Source organism: Sander lucioperca, chromosome 10 (genome assembly GCF_008315115.2).
Source record: "Sander lucioperca isolate FBNREF2018 chromosome 10, SLUC_FBN_1.2, whole genome shotgun sequence".
Lineage (NCBI taxonomy): Eukaryota > Metazoa > Chordata > Actinopteri > Perciformes > Percidae > Sander > Sander lucioperca.
Genome location: NC_050182.1, coordinates 25,334,290 through 25,350,515, shown reverse-complemented (window position 1 = coordinate 25,350,515; position 16,226 = coordinate 25,334,290). Strand labels below are relative to the sequence as shown.

At 40.3% G+C, this 16,226-nt stretch overlaps 1 protein-coding gene across 6 annotated transcripts; it reads left to right on the top strand.

Annotated features, from left to right (window-relative positions):
• Window positions 1-77: 77 nt before the first annotated feature.
• Window positions 78-15,026, top strand: pklr (pyruvate kinase L/R). Of its 6 annotated transcripts, none has more exons than XM_036006403.1 (12): window positions 78-142; window positions 4,178-4,342; window positions 4,656-4,747; window positions 4,872-5,003; window positions 7,454-7,640; window positions 8,234-8,507; window positions 10,113-10,263; window positions 11,069-11,221; window positions 11,344-11,510; window positions 14,018-14,084; window positions 14,446-14,560; window positions 14,666-15,026. In XM_036006403.1, the coding sequence occupies exons 2-12, from the start codon at window positions 4,204-4,206 to the stop codon at window positions 14,770-14,772; spliced, it is 1,584 nt and encodes a 527-aa protein (XP_035862296.1). In that variant the 5' UTR covers window positions 78-142; window positions 4,178-4,203; the 3' UTR covers window positions 14,773-15,026. The 6 variants fall into 6 exon arrangements, with proteins under 6 accessions (XP_035862296.1, XP_035862295.1, XP_035862297.1 ...); XM_036006402.1 differs by lacking the exon at window positions 78-142 and adding an exon at window positions 584-626; XM_036006404.1 differs by lacking the exon at window positions 78-142 and adding an exon at window positions 764-886.
• The last annotated feature ends 1,200 nt before the right edge of the window (window positions 15,027-16,226 follow it).

Sequence of the window (16,226 nt, the reverse complement as noted above, 5' to 3'; positions counted from 1 at the left end):
CCACCAGATGGCGCTAAAACGCACACCAACACATTAATTTACATTTGACTCGCTTGTCCCTCCTTACAACCAGAGACTGTTAATATTTACAGTCTATGTTCACCACTCAGTCCTCACTTGGCCTGCTTTGTGCATCCAACAGGTTGGTCGTTTCCTTTCTAAAGATCTAAACTTTACAATCTTGCTTCATACTGTGTCTGTGCTCAACTGTGTTTGTATGCAGCGTGCCAACATTTTTTTCTGTACCCTGCTGTTTGTTACATTCTTTGTTTGTTATTTATTTATTTTTAGCTGAAAATCTTTCCTGCTGTTTATTTCTTTCGCTCTGCCAGATATTGATCACTCTACTTTTCCCTCTTTCGTCAATTGTTTGCTGACAACTTCCATAAAAGGTGAAAGTTTTAATGCTAATAGGCATACTGCTACCTGGTCCCTGTATATTATTATTTAAAGTGTTGCAAATTTAACTTATATATCAGTATCATACTATGTCTCCATGCGTAAAAACGACCTTCACTACAGTCTGGTAATTATGTGCAGTGCTATTATTAGTAATTTATCATACTAGGTGTGTGCCACACAGAGCAAAGGGCTGCAGGGTTTCTCTAGTCAACCCAGGAACAAAGGTCTGTTTGTCTTTGGCTGATGATTTACACCCTCTGTCTGCCTGGGTTCATGTATGACTGTGCATAGATATGAAATGCAGCTTCCTTCATGCACTCTAAGAAACTTTGAGTGAACTGCATCACTGAGTGGAAAGACACATCATTTCTATGTGCCACCTCATATGTCAAAGTCTCATACTTAAATAACATCAGCCATTATCAGTCCACTGTTCTCTAGGACAGGTTTGTGTGTGGTCCAATAAAACAGCAAGCTGCAGTGGGTGAGTGCAAAGTATGCTTCTGGTAATCTGTTTTTCTAACCTAAAAAAGGTATACACTTTCTCTTAAGTCAGCCTTTAAAAAGGGTAAAACAGCTTATAATGAATAGTGTTTAAATAACATGCTTTTATAGATAGTAGATTGGTTATGGACATTAATAAAACTACTTTTAGGTTGCCAGGTTGTAGTTAATGAATTCTTCTAAATTATGACACTTTCTTTTAAGCTCTTTAGCTCATCATGTGGATTCTTCACAAGGGCTGTTTGACGTCTGACCTTCGCTGCAGGCCATCTGGGCCAAAATTAATACATAATAACTTAACATTTATAATTGATCACTTAAATTATTGTAAGAACCATTTATTACTGACTTATTAACATGTATGATTATAGATGATTCACTTTTGCTTTTGGCCTATTAGAAAGTAGGAAACACATTTTTGTTATTATAGATTAATCTTGTTTTTTTAGAGTCAACTGATAAATTGTAAGGTCAAAAAAAAAAAGATAGAAAGTAATGAAAAAGAAACTGTTACATTTTTTCCGATCCTAAAGTGACATCTTCAAATGTCTTGTATTGTCCAAAACCAAAGGTTTCGCAACAATATAAAACAGAGAAAAGCAACAATTCCCCACATTTTAGAAGCTGGAAAGAGCAAATATTGGTCATTTTACCTAGATGAATGACTTGTCAATTGTTGAGGAATATTCTTAATGTAATTAGCTAATCAGTTAATCAACAAATCGTTTCAGCACAAATAATCATGTGGAAAGTACTGCAAAGATATTCCGTGTCTGCTTTGGGATCAATAGTCCTACCGGTTAGGGTTTCATAATCTGCAGCAATGTATCACTTTGTCTTGCAGTGCACCCTGATAGTTTAGTGTCATCACTGTGACATCCATTTTTAGCATCACATTGGCCCAGTCTGGCTACTCATTCATCCAAAATCATCCGTCTGTTGCAAGCAGTGGCCTCACTCCAAATGGTCTGAGTGGGAGGAGAGAGAAGGGGGCAGCAGAGGGGTCAGGGTGTGAAAATGAAAGAAAGAGACTCAACTGGGCTTGTTTAGGAAGTGCATGACCTGAGCACGGACTAGGATAAAGGCAGAGGAAAAAAATATAGAAGAATTACAAGATAAAAAAATAAAATAAACCAATAGAGGAGGAGGAACTGCGTTGTGAATTTGGATCTTATTAAAAATGGATAGTTTTATGAATATGGGTAAGTGGACCAATGATTTTGTATTTTGGGTTTTAGATTTTGTACATTATCCTAGAACTTAAGCATGATTAAAAATTCCAAGGTGGCCTTTGAGGACTTAATTTACCTGGATTAACTGTTAGAGTGAACTGTAAGGACATAGGCACTTTGTGTGCAGTTAATTTGGTGTATCTTAGTGATTCATAATTTGTCATTTTACAATATCTGTGGTTATGCAATATATAATTGTTTCACTATATTACCCAGGTGTAACTTGTATGTCAGATAATGCACCACTGTGTCGTTTGTCAGATGCTTTTGAACTTCAGTGCAGATTCATAGTTGGACAAACATCGGCCCTCTCACCTTGAGTTCACTGATCGATTGCACACATGCACACTGACCTGCGTTCATGCAACAATGTGACCCGCAAACAGGCCACACCGATCTGGGTAAACTCTCATATCATTTATAAAAGCTGTGTCTCGACTGATATTTGACCTGTTTTATTTATAGTCAGCCTTTCAGTAATAGGTAAATAGCTGCATCTATGTACAGTATGTGTGTGTGCATGTATTTCCATGCACTCTGGGATGTGTCTGAGGAGAATCTCAGTGGGACACGTAATGATGTGTGCAGCGGTGCAGCAGAACTGGGTCACAGGAAGGTGGAGAGAGAGAAAAAGACACAAAGAGAAAGAAACACTGACAGATGAGCTGTGCATGTTCACATTATTCCTGCAAAAGTCACCATTTCCATCATTAAGTTTCCTCTGCAGACCTCAAGAGTTGTCCTTCTGTGTTTCTGCATGCCCATTCTCCACAGAGGGCTTTAATTTATTGCACACAATTAAAACATGAAACTCATTAAATTATATTGGTCATCAAGGTCTTAACATTGTGACAGGCAGTGCAAAAAAAACAAACCACAACAAATAATTGAGCTTTCCTTTCCCCACTTTATAGATCTAAAGAAATCTTCCTTGTCAGATTCCTCCTCTCTTCACCTCACCCCCCCCCCCCTTTCTCCCTCTTTCCCTTGTCCTCACCTCATCACCCCTATTGTGCCGTTAGCAGCAACCTTGTCTGTCAGGCTCTTGTCGTCGTACTCTCTCCTCCCCTGTGGTGGCAGAAATCACGCATGCTTGACTGATTGTGACATCCTTTAAAATGGATGCCATTGTACTGGCTCAAAGCCCTCAACCAGGTACCACAATGCGTTGCATGAAAGACGCTGGCTCCGTTTACCGGTTTGTACTCTCTGGTTTCATGCAGCAGTGGTGACGAATGGTGTCACTGGGTGTTAAAAGGCTTTAGGAGTTGTAAGTCTAGCCCTCAGACTTTCCCTCCTTTCCCCATCACCTGACTGCCCCGCCCACATACACACCTGTTTCCACTTTCCTCATTAGCACTGCAGATAGAATCCCTTTTCCACTCACTACTTGCCAATTTGTTAGAGTTTCAGTGTTGTTCTTGACTTGTGCTGTTGCTTTCAAGCCTCTGTTATGGACTTTCATGGACTTGGGTCCTATCACTGTTAGCCCGCTCACTCCAGCTGTGACTTCTTCAGTAGAGGGGTAGATCATTTTTTATTAAACTGCATGTCTTTCTCTAGTTGTCTGAAATACAGCCTCCCTGATATTAAAGGACTGCTGGTGTGGAGACACTTGTCATTTGTTTCAAATGTTACCATGCAGCCCTTTTTTATTTCCTCCATATGGCATAGACATATCAGCCTTCCTTCCTGGAATATCTGCTGAACTGCAGTGTTTTGTTTTCATGTTACCGTCACGTATGACGGCTATGTAAATCTTGACTCTGACCCCTCCATGCTGTAGTTAATGCCAGGTCAGTATCTGTGGTGTGTTTTTGTGCGCACCTACTCCACTGCTGTACATAACAAATCTGTTGTTTGATAGCTGCCATTTTCATCTCTGCTCTTAACACATACTGGATAGAAGTGTTGATGTTCTTCCTCATCATTTACACACTTTTCTTAGTTTGAGGTGTTTAGTTAATTTGTATTGGCAGGTGGAGATGGCAGTTTAATGACTGACCTCCCCCGCTGACAACATTTCTATGTTGCTACAGCTCGCATCAGGCGCTACTCCGAGGTGATGACACTGCCGGACTCTTTCATCCAACGCCAGCAGCTGGATGCCAGCATGGCTGACACCTTCCTGGAGCATCTCTGTCTGCTGAACATTGACCAGGAGCCAATCACAGCGCGCAACACCAGCATAATCTGCACCATTGGTGAGTGTGACAACTTTTCGCAGACAGCCAGTCTCAGTTTCAAGTTTGTTTTCTGGTAACTGTTGTAGCCTGTCATCGTTGGCAAAGGGACCATCACAATTTTCCAGAACACAAGATGACATATTTAAATTGCTTAGTTTTTCAGTACGAAACCCAAAGATATTCAGTTCACTGTCACAGTAAACACAGAAAAGAAGCAAATTGTCACATTTGAGAAGCTGGAATCAGTGATCTTTGGTCATTTTGCTTGAAAAACTTCGAATTGTTTAGTTTTAATGTCAAATATCCTTTCTCTTACTTCTGTTCCTTTCAGGTCCTGCATCCCGATCGATCCCCAAACTCCACGAGATGGTCAAGGCAGGAATGAATATTGCTCGTCTAAATTTCTCTCATGGCTCACATGAAGTATGTGCAGTACTTCCCTGTGTACCATTTCTCACAATTACAGTACTTATACATGCATGTATAGGTCTTTCCATTTAGTCATGTATTGATTCTCTGTCCGTCTCTACCTCCATGTGCCTGTCAGTACCACGGTGAAACTATCAAAAACATCCGAGAAGCGGTGGAGACGATTACCTTTGATCCCTTGTATTATCGGCCGGTTGCCATCGCCTTGGATACGAAGGGTCCAGAGATCCGCACCGGATTAGTGAAAGGGGTAAACATGTTTCACTTAATTTATCAAACAGTCTGAACCTTATCAATCTGTCGCATTCAGTCAGCTGCAAGCGGAGCTGAAAATATGTCGACTGCTTTGTATCATCATTTTTTACAGGTTGTTACTTACTTTTTCTTTGGTAAAACAAGTGGTTGTGTCCTCATTTGCTTTTTCATCATCTTGTTCTTTGTGTTGCTGTTGCATGCTGTCTGCTTTGCTGAACAAATAACTCAGAGCTCTTGGAAACCACTTAATGCCTTGATAAGCTTACAAAATGCTCTGCATGATGTGTGAGCTGCACGCTAACTTGTTGTGTCTCTTCTAAAGTCGGTTTAGTAGGGATGGGGGAAAAAACTTGATACAGCATAGTATCGCGATATTTTCTGTGGCAATACTGTAACGATATACGGACGTAAATCTTTTTATATACTGTAACTTGCACATGAGAACGTAACTTTTTTTACTATAATAATAATACATTTTATTTATATAGCACTTTACAATAAACGAGCATATTAAAAGTGAAGCAGTAAAACCAACACATAAAAATAAGCATATTAAAATCAAGTGAAACAATAAAACCAGCAACTAACAGTAGATGAAATGTGATATTGTTATAGGGTGAAGGCTAATCTAAGGAGGTATGTTTTGGTAAGTAATTTGAATGTGTCCAGGTCAGTACAGTCACAGGAGTTTCAGAGGGAGGGGGCTACAACCACAACATTTGACAGGTTTTCATGACAGTGTTGGGCTGCTTGACAATCCCATTATGCATACATAATTGTATGTTTTATATTTTATATAATCATTGTTATATTCTACTACAACTAATTCTAATATATTGGCCTTACATATCATGAACATATGTATTGCATGTTTTAGCAGATGATATTTCACATTAACAGGAAAAATGTTGATCGGTAGATGACAAAAAAACAGTACTCCTTAGCAGTTGTTTTTTAACCCAACAGTAAGACAACAACAAATTATTGGTAGAAAGCAGTTGACATTGTGGGACAATTATAACCCCGTACAGTTAACATCTGTCATGTTATCACCATCACTGGCACTCAGAACCTCTGATGTGAATTACCTGAACTAAATTTAGCACAAAAAGTAAGGAAATTTGTGTTTGGTAGATTATTTCTCTGTGGTAACAATGCTTTTTGGCAATAAATCTTATACCGTTGGAAAGCCTGTTTAGTTCCCTTTCAAATGGTGCCCCATTTGTAAGGAACATGCATTTGTGGGATGAGCAACAGCGCTGAGTATGTGGGTTGCGCCCATGAAAAATTTGCCAAATCTTCTCTGCCAATGCCAAACAGCTTATTCTGCCATTGACTTGTTTGGTGAATTGGATGATTGAAGTTGAAGAAACAAGACATATTAGGAGCCTCAGTAGCATGTGGAAAAACCATACACAGCCACAACAGCCTGGCACCTCCTCCTCATGCTGGTCACCAGCCTGGTCACACGCTGCTGTGGGATGGCATCCCATTCTACAACCAGCATTTGTCGCAAGTCAGCCAACGTGGTTGTGTTGGTCACTCTGGCACAAACAGCACACCCAAGCTGCCACTGGTTGCAGAATCTCATCTCTATATCTCTCTGCATTGAGATTGCCTCCAATGATGACAAGCCTCAAAACAAGCGTCCCTAGCAACAGCAAAATAACCTGTTTTGCAATGGCAGAGAAGATTTGGCAAATTTTTCATGGGTGCAACCCACATACTCAGCGCTGCTGCTCATCCCACAAATGCATGTTCCTTACAAATGGGGCACCATTTGAAAGGGACCTAAAAACTAAAAAGAATTATTGCCAAAAAGCATTGTTACCACAGAGAAATAATCTACCAAACACAAATTTCCTTACTTTTTGTGTTAAATTTACTTTAGCCCGGCTCAGATGCACGTTGTGGTTTTGCTAAGCAAATTTAGGAAGGTTCTTTCCCAGGATGAGAGAGCCAAATATTTGATCTAAGTTATTTTATTCCATGAGCCCCAACAGATAGAGGTACGTCAATGTACTATATAGATTACAACATGGATTAACATACTGTAATTGTTACATGCCACTGGAGAATATATTAATTTAGGATAATCACAGAGCATGAATTACAGATTAACAAATGTCTGAGTTTGTTGGTTTAAACAACAGCTTGTTAGTCTGTTGCGTGTTGACCTGTTCCTCCAAACACAGTAGCTTAAAACAATACTTGGAAGAAACTCCATACTTGCCCTACAGGTTTCATCTAAACACATGACACCTTCCATGCATTTGTGAAGACGTGTGTTGACATCAAAATGCTATTTAATACATTACTTAGCTTAACAAATTCACCTAATTAAGTAATCTTTGTCTTTTTAAAAATGTGTTGATGATAGAGATGACAATGATATTTATTTAAAGGCAGCGTTTCATTATTTCGTTCCTCTGTGTTTGTGTGTAGAAAGTGGAGGAGGAAGTGGAGCTGGTAAAGGGCAGCCATGTCCGTGTGGTGACAGCAGAGAGTGACAAAGACAAAACGGACGGGAAGATTATCTGGGTGGATTACCCCAGCCTGCCCAAAGTCCTCAAGAAGGGAAGCAAGATCTACATTGATGATGGCCTCATTGGACTCAAAGTACTAGAAACCGGTAATACCGATGAATTAATTAAGTTGACTTTAACAAACCTAAATACTGTGTGTGTGTTATAATTTTGCAGTATAAACAATCTCTAAAAAGAAAATCCTAGAGAAAACAAATAGGCAAAAAGAAATTGACATACTACACATATTATACTACTACAGTCTTATTTGTCCTATGTTCTATTTTGCCACTGTAATCCAAAAGTTGTAGCAAGAATGTACAAAAGACCACCACATAGTGACGGCCCTGTCTGTCATTCTATCTCGCTTAGCTGAAAAACCTGTTCATGAAAAGATTGTGGGTCACCTACAGTTAGGGTTGAAATTAGGATTATAATTCCCAAATGCATTTTAAGAACCTTTCCTTATAAGTCTGAAATAAAAGGCTATAGTATATGCATACATCTGCATTATCTCCTGCAAGATTATTTTAATTTAATAAATGCTTTTTTTTTTATCCTATCTCCTTCAAAGAGATCCACTCTGGTAAAGACTCCTTTATTAACACAATCTTTACAAAGAAATGTAGTTTTGGCTGTCCTCAATTCAGGGTTTTTCACAACTCTGAGGATAATTTAATTAACTCCTCCTCGTCTGCAGGATCTGACTGGGTGGATGCGGTGGTGGAGGCCGGTGGGCTGCTGTGCAGTCGTAAAGGTGTTAATCTCCCAGGCTGCGACCTCATCGGCCTGCAGGCAGTCAGCGAGCGAGACGAGGCCGACCTAAGGTTTGGGGTGGCCCAGGGTGTAGACATGGTGTTCGCCAGCTTCATCCGCTCTGCCCAGGATGTCAAAGATGTGCGGCGAGTTCTGGGGGCACACGGACGAGACATCAAAGTGATCAGCAAGGTGGAAAGCCGACAAGGGGTTCAGAAGTGAGTCAAGGAAAATACTGAGAGAAAACCATTACGGCCGTTATTTTGAGTGGCTGGAGGCAGTGACAGTTTAATAATGAGGCTGACTTTGAAATCCACCTCTTGTGGACAACCGTGGTCAGTGATGGATGGACACATCTATGATAAGCGATCTGTGTGGCTGTCTGCGTGAGTTATAGCTGCCACTTAATATATCTGACACAATTTATATCACAGCTTTGTCATCTCCATTACTCATCTCTCGCTTCCTCCTGCTGCTCGCTAGCTGCTGACCGTGTTAACTATGGCTCTGATTTAAATGGGATTTTTTTTTTAGATCGGATCATAAAGATTAAATGTTGATGCTCTGTATTAATATTTGATGTGAAAAGTCCTGTTTTATATCTCCTGCGGCTGTATTATTTTCTTAAAGGTCCTGTATTTTAAAGTGAGATTTCCATGTATTTTTTTTTTTTTATTATGAAGCAGGCCGAGGTGCTGTATAGATATTGTGAAAGTATCAATACGCTCAATCCACAGAGAAATGCACACAGCCCATATTCAAATATGGTGCCTTTAAACGAGCCTAGGACTTCCGTACGGTTGTGATGTCACAACTATATTAAACATAGGTAGAAAGTGCCACTTCAGTACTGTTACAGTAGGCTCGTTCGAGATGAGCCAGGTCTGCGCAGAATTGATCACCGGCGATCGCTGTCCAATGCATGCTGGTTAGATTTGTGTCCGACTTGATCCTGACTTGCTCTGATGTCATGCACATGTGGGCAACGATAACTTCACGAGATCAAGGCGTGTACTGTGTACAAGCTGATACATGGGTCTGATATCATTTTATTGAATCGGACCACAGTGTTTCTGTCACTTCCTGTTCAGCCTGAAGGCTGCTGGAATCGGCTGGAAACTGTCCGACTTGACAGCGGATTTTTTGTCACCGCCTCCTGCTGCTGTCGCCTGCTCTCGTCCACTTTACAGACGAGGTGCAGTTCATCTCGAACGAGCCTAGTCTTTCCCTGGCTGCAATGATGGTGCAGAGATGCCGAGAGCACAGATGTGGAAGACCTGGAAACACTGACCCATCAGAGCAGACAGGGCTTTTTCGAGAGGGGGGCTTAAAGAGACGGGCTCTAAAACGGAGCGTTTCAGACACAAAGTGAATACAGGTATATTCAGAGAGACTGTATGAGAAATGTTGTTTTTTTTATTATTTTTTTTTACATAAAAGCATGTAAACATGTTCTAGTAGAAACCCAATATAGCCTACAAGTATGAACATAAAAATTTGCATAATACGAGACCTTTAAATCTGCATTTATTCTCGTTAGCATTGCTCACACGTTTTTGTCCAGATGATGTAGGATTTAGATCACAATGCAACACTATGCTCAATATGTTTCCAAGAACCAGAAGCTGTGAGCAAAATCCTGTTTTTGCAGATTAAGACCTGCATTTGAATAATAATGCATCAGAAACAAACGTATGTCATCGTTTTCCTGCGTCTGCTTCTTCATCCCTACACACTCCTGTTTTTGTGCTCTTTTCCAACTCCCTTATTTTTATCCTAAACTCTCAATCCTTTGTTTCCTCATACCTCCGCTAATCTGTCAGCTTTGAGGAGATCCTGGCTGAGAGCGACGGCGTGATGGTTGCCAGGGGCGACCTGGGGATCGAGATCCCAGCGGAGAAAGTTTTCATCGCACAGAAGATGATGATTGGACGCTGTAACTCTGCCGGCAAGCCTGTCATCTGTGCCACACAGGTCAGGAAGGAACACACACACACACCCACACACACACACACACACACACACACAAACAATGATACAGTAAAATCAGCAGATTTAGACTCTAACAGTGTTATCCAATCAAATGGCTCCAAGTAAACTACCATTAAAATCTAACGGGCACACATTAACCTTGCACACACACCATAATGTACACACACTTAATAATACACAATCATTTCATCCTCAAAGGCACACACATTTCGTCTCTTTCACGCCCCTCTTCTGTTAGGCCTACACTCCTGCAGCCATGTTGAGTCACACTGCTATGTCTTGTTTATGCTACAGCTCCTGACTCAGAGTGACAGCATTATAGCAGGTTTGCTACTGAGACTTGAGCCCACAAAAATCACCCACACATACAGTAACGGTTATCAGCATTAGCAAGCAGCTTCTTAACTACTACAAAAATGTAGTCTCTCAGGCAACTCTGCAAGCGGTCTCATTTTCCAACTGTCTGCCTTGCTTGTTGACATATAATACAAAGTCTTCGGCATGTCAATGATTATCTGGCATCGTCTGCCTCAGTCTAAATGATCTTTCATTTCTCCTCCACTATTGTCTAACCATCCACAAAGCCATTACCCCCTCTCTTCCTTCTCTCCCTAAAGCCTGTTTGCGTGACATTATGTTCTCATCTTGGACAAGAATTGACATACAAAGTGGCTTGTTTTTAATGGATTAATTGATCTAATCCCTTTTACCGTGCCTTGTAGAGACATTTTGGTTGTGGTTAAAAGACTAATGGGAATGTGGGTTTGTGTGTGTAATGTGTTTGTAGATGCTTGAGAGCATGGTGGCCCACCCACGGCCAACCAGAGCGGAGGGCAGTGACGTGGCCAACGCCGTGCTGGATGGAGCTGACTGTGTAATGTTATCTGGGGAGACCGCCAAGGGACTGTTTCCTGTGGAGGCAGTCGCAATGATGCACTCGGTGCGTGTCTCTGTGTGTGCATGATGTCCATTCTGTTACATCTGTCTTATAGTAGTGTCCTCTGAAAATTCTCTCCCCTCTCTGTCTCCCCCACACCCTCCCCCTCCCCCTCTGTCTCTCAGATCTGTAGGGAGGCAGAGGCAGCCATTTTCCACCAGCAGCTCTTTGAGGAGTTGCGTCGCCTCACTCCTCTCTCCACTGACCCCACAGAGGTCACAGCCATCGGAGCTGTAGAGTCCTCCTTCAAGTGCTGTGCAGGGGCCATCATAGTCCTCACCACCAGTGGCAGGTGTGTATACCAAACATATCACCATAAGAGTAGTATCGATCTTCTCACCTAACTCTCTGCAAGAAAGTGAATAAGCATATTTCCCAAAATGTCAAACTATTCCTTTTAAGGTTAGAGAGAGCTTGGGATTACTGTTGATAAAAGGTGAACGTGAATAAAAGGTTTGCAACAGGACGCAAACTCAAGTTTCCTGCATGAAAGTCAGATGCTCTACACGCCCATCCACTACCCCGACCTCCACACTGTAACCTTCCACAATATAGGGCACTTCCTGCATTACCACTAAACAGTGGCATTGGGCACATATCTTAAAGTGCTGAGTCATCCAATATGAATATAATTCGTAGGATACTCAGCTGGCTTTTTACACCCAAAAGCATGCACATACTGTAGACTAATTCGTGGAAGAGTTAGAACTGAGTGTCACTGGACAGACATGCAGGCTCTATAGAGAGGCGAAGTCCCTCCCCTTCCGGTGGACCTCATCGGACCTTATTTCGGAAAAAATATGAACGGTAGTGACGCAAATTATTTTTTGATCCTGTTTGAGTTGAGCCATGGATTACAAATATGATGTTCGTCAATTTAAAAGAGAATTTTTCAATCGAAGAAAGTCTCAGTTAGCCATAGGTTTGTCATATGACCACTTAGTTTTGTGTGAAACCTCTCAGTAAACTACATCTCTCGTCTCACACAATTTACGTCACCTAGCTTGATGCTCAACTTGCTCGCTAGCTAGCTAGCTTAGCTCTGTTCCACAACACGTGTAATGTTATATTACCTGATGTGTTTTATCCAGGTAAGTGTTTTCAGCAGATAAGTAAAAGAACAAGCAAGATCCTCTGCTCATTTGAGTAACGTTACATCTCTGGTACGATACAGAGACATCGTAGCTTCAGCGAGACGTCATCCATGTGACATTGAAGTGTGTAGTCTTTCTAATTACAGTCTTATACTTCAACAGTTTAACAATAAACTGAAACTTTCTTCGGTTGAAAAATTCTTTTAAATTGACGAACATCATATTTGTAATCCATGGCTCAATTCAAACGGGATCAAAAAATAATTTGCCTCTCCCCGTTGACTCCCGTTCATATTTTTTCGAAAGATAGGTCCCATGGACCGGAAGTAGAAGGGCGTGACTTTGGCTCTCTATAAAGACTGTAGCAACAAAGTATATTGTTTTAACCCAGAGCAAAGCTACAGATTGAATATTACAGTAATGTTCTCTGCTTTAGCATCCTTTTTAGAGTAGAGTTTTATATTTACTATGTGTATTGTGTTTTCCTTTTTTTTTTTTTTTTTTTGCATTTACTAATTCCCCTACCAAAAATACAGATTTCTATACTCTGCACACACATACAGTATGGATATACTAAACATGGGAATGCATATTTTTAAATCACCGACCCATTTCTATGTACACAGGCACCACTTACAGAAGGGGACAAATTAAAATGAACAAATGAAACGAAAAACATAACAAATGCAAATTCCATACAGGCACACTTCATGATACAATTAAGCAATTAACATCCTATAATGCATGGTGACATGTATAAAAAGTCTGAGCGGACACAGCTGACCTTGATTTTTTTTTTTTTTTTTTTTTTTATATCAAGGTTGCAATAAAACAAGACTAGAGTCTACAGAGATGCTATCAGCTCTGTGAGGCTGTACTTGGGCACAGCAGTGCTTTGAGCTGAATGCTGATGTAGACTAAGGTGCTCACAATGACAAAGCAAACATGCTGATGTTTAACAGGAACAATGTTTACCACATTGAAAGTCTTAGTTCAGTGTTTAAGCATGCTCACATTTGCAGAGTAGATGGGAATTTCGAAGAATTGGATGAATTGACGTGATGATTGTGCTAGATGAAAAGTAACGGGATCACCAAAGTGATTACAATTCGCCCTGTGGGGAGCATGACCATCTGTACCAAATTCCACGGCGTTTCATCCTGTAGTTGTTACGATATTTCACTCAAAACTATAAATGTCAATGTGTGGAGGTGCTAGAGGAAAAGTCAGGATCACTAAAGTCATTAGGATTAATCCTCTGGTCACAAGATTTCATGGCAATTCATCCAATAGTTGTTGAGATGTTTCAGTCTGGAACAAAGTGGTGGACCAACATTAAGCATCGACTGACATGCTGCTAGCTAGACATTGATTATTTTGATGGCAGAAGCTTGTGTCACAAAAACTGCTCAACTGACAAGTGTCTCAATAGGAGCAGTGACTAAAGTGACCTATGCATTTAGTAGATTTATGGCAAAGACGACATGTAGGACTCTACCATCATCATCATCGGAGGGAATATGTTTTAGAAGAATGTGGTCATCCCTTCAGTAGAATATATGACAAGGAGCAAGCTGTTCTGGCAGCTGGAACAACACTAAACGATGACACTTTGTTTATTTTTTCCTTTTTGAATTTGTCACTAATCTATTGTGCCATCATTGATAATATATTTTTCCTGCTTCTTTCCTCCTCGTCTCTCCAGGGCGGCACATCTCCTCTCCAGGTACCGCCCTCGATGTCCTATTATTTCCATCACCAGAAGCCCTCAGGTATAGACTGGCTCTATGAACCAGCTGTGCATTTGTCTTGCCTGAAACACAACTTTGTTGTTGACACACTTTTCAAAACTGAACAGTGTGTGACAGTCAGTATTTACTATCACTGTCTGTTGTAAATGGTAAGATTGGTTTGACTGACCGAGCGTATTTATGTGTAATATTTTACTGGAGTGTGTTTGTTTTATCGGACAGCTACTTTAAAACGTGAGCATAGCACACTGCAGGACATGTAACACCATCCACAAGCAGTTAAAAATATGCCAATTTATTTATGCCAAACAATTTGTAGTTATTATATTCACTGTAATGTAACAAAACCTTGAAATTAGCATGTCTCTGTCATCTGCCTCAGGTGGCCCGTCAGTCTCAGCTGTTAAGAGGAGTGTTTCCTGTCCTCTTCCACCCTCTGCCTGCTCCCGTCTGGGCCGATGATGTAGACAACAGGGTCAACTTCGGCATGGACATAGGTGTGTGTGTGTGTGTGTGTGTGTGTGTATGCCTCAATTAGCCTGCTCATTTATATGCTATGATACTGTCTTGCTCATACACCTGGCTCTTTCCATCCACCTCAGGGAAAGCGAGAGGATTCTTCAAGTCGGGCGACATGGTGATAGTCGTGACAGGCTGGATCCCAGGCTCCGGGCACACTAACATTATGAGGGCAGTCAATGTCCCATAACAACCTAACCTTCCCTGACTCTAAATCTGACTGACATGCTGACATATAAATGTGATGAGAACCACCCCTTTAAATAAAACAATAACCACCGCTACTTTTTAACAAAAGCGTTTTGGCAGCATCATCAGTGTTATTTAAACTCAAGGTTATGGTAGGAAAACACTGGAACTGTTCTCATGAATGTTGAATTTTTGTTTAGCATGTCTTGAAAGCGATGACTCCCCCCAAAATAAAACTTGAATCATTAAGTTTAACACGCTGTTCTACTATTTCATGTCAAACTTAAGCTTCAATAATTGAGCCATCTTCTTTTCATCTGTGTTATTTGTGGGAGTAATATTGAATTGAAAATGAACATGGTCTCTTTGCCTGCCATTGTTTCAGCATATCATATTGGTATCCTTTAACGAAATTGAAGATAAGACTTTTATTTCTGTCCATATCCTGATCTTATCTCTGTGACGGCACAATTCTTTTGGCTATTATGAGCTGTGCCGGGAGATGTAGAGATGACGGGTATTGAACCACATCCTTTTGTCCACTGAGATGACCCAGATGCTGATATCTTCCTATTGTTCTCTTGTAAACTAATTATATCTGTTCTTGCATGGGGCTTTCTCATGTCTGATGACGTCCTTGCCTTTCTTCTGCAGGCTTCCTCCTTCCTTTCTAGTTCCTAAGTGCCTTAAATTCTCCTAGATTACCTATTCTTTTTTTGTCCATAACATCCACATTCATAGTTAGGCAAATATCTGGGCGTATGAATTTTTCTTTCAGAACACGTGTTGGCAACAATATATTGGCAATAATGTACTGTTGAAGCAGGTTGAGTTGATGCCAATTGATATACTGTTGGATGAATTGATATTTAAAATGCATCATATTTTAGGCTATAAGTTGATCATATGTTGTGTATTTAAAATCTGCAAAGTAACTAGTTAATACAGCTGTCAAATAGATGTAGTGAAGTAAAGAGTAAACTATTTACCTCTAAAATGCAGTGGAGTAGAAGTATGAAGTAGCCTAATGAATAAAAAAATAAATAGAAATACTGCAGGTAAAGTAAATACACTAAATTTGTATGTAAGAGGCTCTTGAGTAAACTTAGCTTCTTTCCATGACTGGATTTTAAAGTATGCTGCTTTCTCTGTTATTCTCGGCTCTGACATTACTAATTTTAATTAACAGAAAACTTGGCTGGGATTTGTAGTCTTTTTTTTTTTTTTCTATTAACTATTATGAGGTCTTATAGGAAAATGATTTATTACACAGAAGTATAGCATTTAAAAGAATTGAGCTTTAGCTATCACATTATTTTGGACTTCACTGCTTTTTATTAACTAATCCTATTGCATTGTACTCTTCTCTCATGTCTTTCCATTCAGTTTTTCTTTACTTGTCACTCTTCTTATGAAGACTTGCTCTTTTTCCGAGGTTTAAATAAAGTTTCATCA

Excerpts from the sequence above, each read along its gene's own strand:
- pklr (XM_036006399.1), top strand. The coding sequence starts at position 2,087 with ATGGATAGTTTTATGAATATGG. Across the intron at positions 4,343-4,655 it reads CAGCATAATCTGCACCATTG|GTCCTGCATCCCGATCGATC; the intron begins GTGAGTGTGACA and ends TGTTCCTTTCAG. Across the intron at positions 11,222-11,343 it reads CAGTCGCAATGATGCACTCG|ATCTGTAGGGAGGCAGAGGC; the intron begins GTGCGTGTCTCT and ends TCTGTCTCTCAG.